Source organism: Rutidosis leptorrhynchoides, chromosome 6 (genome assembly GCF_046630445.1).
Source record: "Rutidosis leptorrhynchoides isolate AG116_Rl617_1_P2 chromosome 6, CSIRO_AGI_Rlap_v1, whole genome shotgun sequence".
Lineage (NCBI taxonomy): Eukaryota > Viridiplantae > Streptophyta > Magnoliopsida > Asterales > Asteraceae > Rutidosis > Rutidosis leptorrhynchoides.
The window spans coordinates 26,721,892-26,731,080 of record NC_092338.1 but is presented as its reverse complement, the minus strand read 5'-3'; the positions used below and the strand labels follow the sequence as shown (position 1 = coordinate 26,731,080).

The 9,189-nt window shown below is 33.4% G+C and overlaps 2 protein-coding genes across 3 annotated transcripts; one reads left to right on the top strand and one right to left on the bottom strand.

Annotated features, from left to right (window-relative positions):
- The first annotated feature begins 2,128 nt into the window (after positions 1-2,128).
- On the top strand, positions 2,129-4,863 carry LOC139855653 (uncharacterized). Its single transcript, XM_071844898.1, has 5 exons — positions 2,129-2,449; positions 3,744-3,878; positions 4,000-4,037; positions 4,174-4,240; positions 4,431-4,863. Exons 1-5 carry the CDS (start codon positions 2,222-2,224, stop codon positions 4,761-4,763), a joined length of 801 nt encoding a protein of 266 aa, XP_071700999.1. The 5' UTR covers positions 2,129-2,221; the 3' UTR covers positions 4,764-4,863.
- A 559-nt stretch (positions 4,864-5,422) lies between these two features.
- Positions 5,423-8,968, bottom strand: LOC139851775 (ABC transporter D family member 2, chloroplastic). 2 transcript variants are annotated; one of them, XM_071840936.1, is made up of 10 exons: positions 8,678-8,968; positions 8,340-8,535; positions 8,181-8,248; positions 7,678-8,004; positions 7,424-7,588; positions 7,029-7,257; positions 6,699-6,931; positions 6,319-6,604; positions 5,971-6,224; positions 5,423-5,866 (listed from the first exon to the last, which is right to left on the bottom strand). In XM_071840936.1, the coding sequence occupies exons 1-10, from the start codon at positions 8,930-8,932 to the stop codon at positions 5,687-5,689; spliced, it is 2,193 nt and encodes a 730-aa protein (XP_071697037.1). In that variant the 5' UTR covers positions 8,933-8,968; the 3' UTR covers positions 5,423-5,686. The 2 variants fall into 2 exon arrangements, with proteins under 2 accessions (XP_071697037.1, XP_071697038.1); XM_071840937.1 differs by having other exon boundaries at positions 8,340-8,526.
- Positions 8,969-9,189: the final 221 nt, after the last annotated feature.

Below are 9,189 nucleotides of genomic sequence, written 5' to 3'. Positions count from 1 at the left end.
ATTTATAATATGAGTGATGAATGATATTAATTCTTTCTTAACTTTAATTTACAACATTAGATTTTGCACAATCCCTATAAACTATCAAAATTATTACAATAATAATTTGGGCATAACAACTTAAAATATTATTTATATTTTCTAATAAATTTCTATAATGATGATGCTATAAATAAAGATTATTCAAGCTTAAAAAAATTTCAAAAATAAATTAAAAAAATTTAAACCACTCATGATAATGTCATTAAAATAATTAATTATATTTAATAAAAATATTAACATATTAATTATATAAAATATGAAGCATTATGTATAACCTTATGATAAAACACCCCCATGGCAATATATATAATATTTGAAGCATTATGTACAACCTTATGGTAAAACACTTCTATGATCATATGTACATTATTTGGAGCATTATGTTCAACCTTATGATAAAACACTTCAATGACCATATGTACAAACTTTAAAATAAATTGTATAATTTTTACAAAACATTCATGAACATATGTACAAACTTTGAATCATATTGTACAACCTTCATATTATAATTGTATTTTAATTTTTAAAAAATAATTCAAGAGACATTTGTTATAACTAATACGGAGTAATTATTATTAGATATATAGATACTAAATTTTTAAGCGAACTTTATTATTATTAGTATTTATTATTATAATTATAATTATAACTATAACATTATTATATTACAATTTTTATTCAAATATGAGTTCTCTTTACAGGATAAATTACCTTACATATGTATGCGAAATACATGTCTCATTGTAAAAATAACGATAACTTTCTTAGTCGGAATATGTAGTTTCACCGGTTAATAAACTAAAGGACTTTATCATGTACATTCACTTAATACCTAAAACATATAATTAAAATGTTTCGTTTAAGCAAACCCGTAATTTTACGGGTCATTTCACAATTGCGAAAAACAACGTACGAGGAATTCAATCATATGATAGATCCAGCGATTTTCAATTACCTTAACCCCACTTGCTCGTTTTAACTTCCCTCCATAATTTTTTTTTGTCTTTTTAAACTTGATCCGTTTAAAGTAGAACATAACCTAAACTAACCCGAAACCCAAATTATAAGTAATCCAGTAACCTTTTCACCTCTACATATACTTATTCTAACACATTATAATATTGTAAGTTTATCACTATCACTTTATGATCACCATTTTACCTATATACTAACAGAGAGTTATATGTACACAACTCATTTTTGTTATGTACACAATCATCATGTTTTACAGTGTTATACAGTACAACACTGTAAAACATGATGGTTGTGTACATAACAAAAATGAGTTGTATACATATCATCACCTTATACTAAACGGCGTCCATGAATTGGTCGTATTTGCCCAATTCAATTTATCAAACGACATAACAAGAAAAGAAGCAATTTCGGCCCCTAAACTTTGTCCAAAATACAGTTTAACCCCTCGCAACAGGGAAGTGAAATGTAAATTTAATATTTTAATAAAAAATCTTAAACAAACTTCACTCAAATTTTTAACGGGTCATATCTTACAGCTCGCCACGAGTTAAATTTTTCCGACACCACCGTTCAGCTAGAAATAATTTTACAAACACACCTCAACTAACTACACGCGAAACAGAGGAATCTTAAAAAACGCTAAATCTTTCGGTCTATCTCTCATACATATACTAATATACATACACGTACAATAAACAACTCATGTTAACCACATCATACTGATGGTTCTATTCCCTTTTTTACGCGATTTTTCTGCCATAAAAACGCGCAACATATTAGGTATGCTAGGTACTAACCACGTGTTTCCAAACATTTCCGTAGCAACGTGTTTTAAACTCTATAAATACATAACGCTACGTTAAATATGAATTTGCAACTATGCGGCGTGCCGGTATTTTGCTAGTTCTAAATATGTAAGGAAACCGACTTAGGATCACCTTTACATTAACCATTTACAAAATATCCAAATATGACCCAAGAAGCCCCTCTCATAAGTTCTGGCCCAATAAAATCGGCCCAAATCGTTTACGACAGTTGGTGGTTGTTAGCATCTCTTAATTCCCACTCTATTTACGGAGTATTATATCCTCTTTGTAGTCAATCTACTACATCTCGCCGGCCGGAGTAATAAAATTCAATTCGTCAGTTTCACCGGTGTACCGGAGCTGTTCACGTAATCGAATTTTACAGTTGAAAGATGTTGCTTCACAATTGTAGCTTCTTATCTACTTCAAATAGATTATTACATTCCATAAATCAAACCAACAAACTCCATTACGATGATGATTATACGACTACTAATCGTGGTTACCCGATTACAAGAAGAAGAAGAAGAAGAAGAAGAAGAAGAACAGTCAATGTTTCGTCTATGCTTGCGTCTATCAGTGTTGGAACTGATATGATTGTTGAAATTGCTCATAATAAGGTCTTCTTTTTTATTGTATTCGGTTTTAATCATTATTATTGTCATCCAATTCGTTTCATTCTCATCTATTTTAGATTATAATTTGTTTTTCAATAGCACTAGCTTATAACGCTTAATGTTAATTGATTCATAAGACCTGATTATAATTTGTGAGCATAATTGTTACTGAAAATTAGGAACGGAATCAATCTTGCCTGTACGATTGGAATGATTTTGAAGGTGTATGAGTGCATGCGATTGAATAACAATGCATAGGCCTAATATTTCATTGGTTAGGGTCGGAAATGGTCACCGAAAAACCCGATTAGAGGCAAGGTTTGTAGAATATAATCACCGGATTGTTCCTTGAATCGCGAAACACTTTCCTAATCAAGTATTTCGACCCTATTAGCCTCAGGTTACACGAAATCTTGATTGGGATAAGACAAGGAATGATTTGTCGTCCAGGCTAAAAGATAACAAATCTAGGCAATTATAGATTGTATATTATGGATGCTGTGTCTAGTAAGTGTGCAAAGATTATTCAAAATCTGTAGCCTTACTCCAGGATATGGAGCATTCTATTTATAATAGTCGAAAAGGTGCAATTAAAAGGTTGCAACCTTTGGCAATGGTCATAATGAAATGACACAACACTTGGTAATCAACACCCTTGAAATGGTGTTAAAATAGGCTTAAAATTCATGTAAAACCGTGCTTTAACTTTCAGAAAACCTGTGCAACTTTTAGTGAACCGTTGCACCTGTTCAGTGTTCAGTCAGGCATTACCACTTGTTCCCTGCATTCCTTGTATGGCACAGCGCGCAGCCTAATGGTGCGGCGCTTCACATGCCTTACGTTCCACGCAGATTGTGCAAAGCACTGTTCAACCTTTTCCAAGATAACCAAGCTCACTTATGACTTCCGCAATCTATCTAACTCTTTACGAACGTGTACCCCAAACTTCACCGAATTCGTTTTAGAGTACCAATAGAATACTAACACTTTCTACCCAGTAAAATCACCAACAAAATTTATTTCTTAGATTGATAGATTAGGGATAGATATCATTTGTCTTTTTATTTATTCGCGTTCTCACTTCTCATATAGTGGTGATGTCATTGGTTCCCAATGTGTCTTTAAAAGAAGCTGGACTCTAGGTGTGAGAGATGCATACCGAAAGAACTTGATATATTCTCATTTAGTTTCAATTGTTAGTGATGATGTAGGTTCTATACAATTAGAAATTTATTTTTATTTATTTTTTTTTTTTTTGTTGCTACCCAACTGATTTCCTTCGATTGTCTTTCTATAGGCGCTGATAGCAGCAACTGTTTGTGGTGCATTTGGACAGTTGGCGAAACCTTTTGCAGCTTCCATTTTGTATCAAAAAGATTTTGATCTAAAATCTGTGTTTCAAGCTGGAGGCTTTCCTTCAACTCATTCTTCTGTAAAGTTTCTTTTTTCAGAGCACGCGTTTGCTTTTGTTACTTGTGTTTTTGTTATGTTAAAAAGTATATTGGTTTTGGTGTTCAATAATTCTCTAAAACATTACATATTTAAATGGGCAGGCAGCTGTGGCTACTGCAATGTCTGTTGGTTTGGAAAGGTTTTATTTCACGTGAAGAAACAGCATATAGCATTCAGTTAAATTTGAATTCGTTTCTATGTCATGCCCAGTGACAATATGAACAGAGACAAATATCTGAAATTTGATACAGTACTCCCCTTTCCTAATCTTGCAGGGGTTTCTCGGATTCAGTTTTTGGTTTGGCAGTTGTCTTTGCTGCTCTTACTATGTATGATGCACAGGTATGAAGCTACCCATTATCATATATATTTCATATTTTTAATCTTGCAATGTTTTCTATCAAATAATATAATTTCCACACCTTTACTTTTCTGTTTATGTTTTAAATTGTTCATCTGCTGCTTATGGCCGAGTTTGCTTAACTGAATTTGGCTAAGTCGGTTTACATACTTGAAAGTTCTGATTTTGCAGGGTGTTAGAAGGGAAGTGGGAGTTCATGCAAGAACATTAAACAAAGCATTAACCACAAACCAACCAAATACATATTCCTCATCAAAAAAATTGTCGTTGAATCCAGAATCTGGCAACTCTCACAAGATGGATGAAACAAGTAATCTTAGCCCAGTTATTACATCTGATAGGAGAGTGAACTCATCCTGCTTAACCGATGACATTGGAAATGGTTCAGAAAGCAGTGGTCCTATATCTAGTCCACTGAAAGAATCCATTGGTCATACTGAAATTGAAGTCGCCGCAGGTGCCTTGTTGGGCTTAGTGGCGAGTTTAGTAGTCTACTCACTTTGATACTTTGTATCGGGTATATAAAAAGGTTCTTTTCTATACTTCTGATGGAAGCATACAAATTTACAAAGGCTGTAGTTACAACAACCAATAATTTTATATAAAGAGCTAAATTTTTCAAAGTGAAAAAAGTTTCGTAGTTCTTTGTCATTATGGTTGAGATGATTTCTATGTATTGTTTAAAATTGGTAGCCAAATACATCTGATTTCAAGATGAAGACTATTCTACTTTACATCGTGAAAATTTATGTAGTAACATGTAAATATAACTGATATAGTTTAACAAATGGTACAAACATGGCAATCATATAAAGGTGTAACATATTAAAGCAAAATAAGATTGAAAATGAAATTGATGATTAGACAGAAAATAATAATCATATATGTAACATGTGGCCATGTTTTTTTTTCCCACTTAATTGACTTAATAGAATAGAACTTAATATAAAAAGTTATTAAGATGTGTTTGTTTTTTACTTAACAAATAAGATGCGTCTTAATTTTAAAAAATCATGAGAATTGTGATTTTCTATTTAAGTCCTCAATTTAAAAACTGCCTACATATAAAAGGTTAATTTAGTAAATTTAATTATTCAGACAGTTATTTAGCTCAAAAAACAAATAATAATTATTCATTCATCGGTTAATTTTTTCAGACATCATATGTATATTCAGATAAAAGGACTTAATAAGGAAAAAAAAGCAAACAGGGCCATATATAGTAAAGCACCTAATCAACTGTATATGCAAAAGAGCCAAGGAACATGCTCATCAATATTCTATATGACCATGGAACCTTATCCATTAGCACTTGTAATGCATGCTACAAAATGGTTCAAAACTACATAATTAACCATTGTACTTGTTCTTAAAAAAAATGGACCCTGCACCAACTGGAGCTTGACTTGATGAGTTGCAATCGAGATTTATAGGGTGTTGAATATCGCCCCTTCTTCCAAGGGTTCTATAGACCAATTAGGATGGTCAGAGCCCACGTCTATTGGTGAGATACGCAAAGCCTTTTTATGGAATTTACGAAGGCTTGAACGATGGCCAATACTTATATAGGTGATTCCTGCTGCATTAATCTTTTCATACAAGTGAGCCTGCCAAAAAATAATCAAGTATGATCATGCGATTCATTTACCTAAAAAATAGAAACTTATTCATTATAATGGTGTGATCATAATTAGTAGTAACTAAGAAGTACCTCATTAGCTTCATCTAGAGCACTGGTAGATTCATCCAAAAGAACAAGGTCAGGTTGAGAAAGCAACAAGCGAGCAAACGCGAGCCGTTGCTGCTCACCGAGTGAAAGAACGCTAGACCATTCATTGGTTGTATCAAGACCACTATAACGTGATAACAAATAGCCAAGATGCACATCTTCTAACGCTTGAACTAAATCATCCGTACTAGGCTGCATAGATCTAGCAGATACATCTTCAACGAAAGGCATTGAATCTGTATAATAATATGGTTTGCGATCATCAACTTAAGAACTATATATAAGTTCAATTATTTTTCATCTTTTGATTAGAGTTGTATGATTGCATACCAGTTGATTTAGAGTTGTGCGATGGAGAATCTAGAACATCAGGCCATGTGGGATAAAGCAACTGTTGTCTGAGGGTTCCTAAAACCATGTATGGCCTTTGTGGAAGGAAAAATACACCTTTAAAATCCCGGTATTTTGATACTTTATCACTATTTACATTTTCTTCATTAGGAGCCAGATCTGGTGTATATTTAGCATAAAAAGTAATGTTGCCTCCACCAGTACGCCAAAGACCAGCAATAGCTCTTAACAAAGATGTTTTCCCACTCCCACTTGGTCCAGTGACCTACCATTGTTTTAACAATTACCTCACAAAAAAAAAAAATTTAAAAAAAAAAATTAAAGTAGTCATCAATAATTTGGCAATAAAGAATCCTGACCAGTAAATGCTCGTTGCTGCATACTTCCAGTGACAGATCTCTGATAAGTAGGGCTTTATTTGTAGGAGTCTGTACACTCAAACTTTCAATTTCCAAGAGTTTTTGGAAATTTAAAGCTTTTCTGGATTTGGAAAAAGTTGAATCATTTACATTGCAATATGTTAGTTGAATCTCATTTACGTCTTCCACAGGACCATTAGAACTGGTGCTGTCCAAAACATCATCAAATTCCCCTGCATAATTTATCATATAAAACTAATGCTCGCATTTTGATGTAGAGTTAGATTAGAAGATTTAAGTTTTGACTTGAGTGGCAAAAGTAAGATGTACCTAGTCGATCAATGACAGCTGAAAAGGCACTGATAGCCTGAAATTGATATACAATGAGGGAAAAATCTCCAAGAATATGATTAAAGGCGGAAACAGACTGATTTATAACACCAAATTCAATCTTCCCAGAGAAAAACATTGGTGCAACAACTGCAGCTGGGAGAATCTGAATCAGGTAGCGATAACCATTGGTGAAAAACTCTAGATTTCTTGAGGATATCAACAATTGCTGCAAACAGAACAAAACACGAGGCTTAAAAAAATATAGATTTCATTATACATGTAAATGACCATCAAAAATGGTTTAAGTTAGTTGCAAGTTGTAAACCCGAGCAACATAATATTACAATGTAGTAAGGAAAGGCAACAGTAGGCGTCAGTAATGGAGTTCATACAGTTAAATTCCCAAAAGCACTTCGGAAACGCTGCAAAAGGAGTTTGATTTCATTCTCCTCGCCACCATAAAACGCAATTGACTCGGCATTTTCTCGGACACGTACAAGCCCATAACGGAAATCTGCTTCCATTTTCTCTTGCATGAAATTCAAGTTTACCAGCCCCTGAAATAACGTACAACAGCGCCACAAGTTAAATCAATAAATGGTAATCCAAAATTTTATAACCTCAAATCCAAAGCTCAAAATCTTACCTTTCCAAGGTAAATGCTAATGACTGTTCCGCCAATTGAATACACTAATAGAATAACAAAAAGAGGTGGATATATGCCAAACAATATGTTGCTAAACGATATCAAGTCCACCAAGGCATTGAAGAGTGTCAATGAGAACGAAAGTGATGTTCCAGTGAAAGAGCTTAAATCATCAACGATTCGTTGATCTGGATTATCAATAATCGACTGAGACTGTATTTGGTAAAATGTCTGATTTTTCAGATATCGTTCCATGTAATAGTTTGTCATCCATGATCTCCACCTCAAAGCAAGAGTTTCTCTTGCATAATCTCTAAAAACAAAAACCTACAACACATAACACATAGAATTAAAACACACGAAATAGTAAGCTACAATCACTATTAACACATCCATTCCACTAACATTTTCACCCACGCTAGACCTCATCGTTCGCAACATTGAAAAACATAATTCAAGTATACAGGTGAGCAATACCTAAAAGAATGCAGCAATGTGCTCACCGGAATTCCACCGGCGAAAGCAGCAAGGTAGTACGTGAGTTGCGTTGTAAACTGTTCTTGATCCTTATCTATCACATTTATTTATAGAGAGATATTTTATCAGCAAACATCAACAATGCATGTGTATGTATATTATATATACAGTTTGAAAGTCCTTACTAGCTAGGGCATTATAGAAATCGCGACCGAGAAAATTAAAACCGACGCTAATTCCGGTGGTTCCTAAAGTTAGGGCAAATACAGAAGCTAATTGTATCCTTGCTTGAACCTTATCATCTGAAAACCAATACGGTGCAGCTACTTTATAAAATCTCCGATATAGCGTCTGTAGATCAGGTCCCTTTCTCTGCACATTCTAATATTAAAAACAATAATACATAGATGTGTAAATAGCAATAACTATATCGCCATGTCGGTATATGCATATGTTATACTATCAATTATTAAACGCAGAATGTGAACAATTTTATAAAACCTAATTTGAAATAAACAGAAACCTGGTCAGTTTCGGCCGGTGGTGGTGGTGGCGGTGTGAGCGGCGGATCTGCCGTAGATGATGACGTTGAAGACGAAAGAGGTGTGAATTTGTTTCTGCGTTTCATGAGAAGAAATTTGTGCGATTGAAATGGAATTGGTTTATTAATGGTAAAATAACTGAATGATTTGTTGTGGTTGAGACGGTTAGGGCTATTATTGTAGCCGATTGCGGTTACGTTACTGGATGAATTGATGAGAGTATTGAGTTCTATCATTTTCGCACTCGACTAGATTTTCGTTGTTTGGTTTTTTTTAATTTTATTTATTTTTGAATTAAACATAATGAAATTATTATCCACTTCGATTAAAATATACGTAGAACGATGGCAAAATATATGGCTCGAAACGGTGCCACATCAGTATTATAACGGTTATCTGTTTGGTTTGTTTTTCACGGAATAAACTTTTGATTATTTTTTTTTAAATAGAGTCGACAAGGCTATCTTTAAAACAATATATTATGCACAAATTA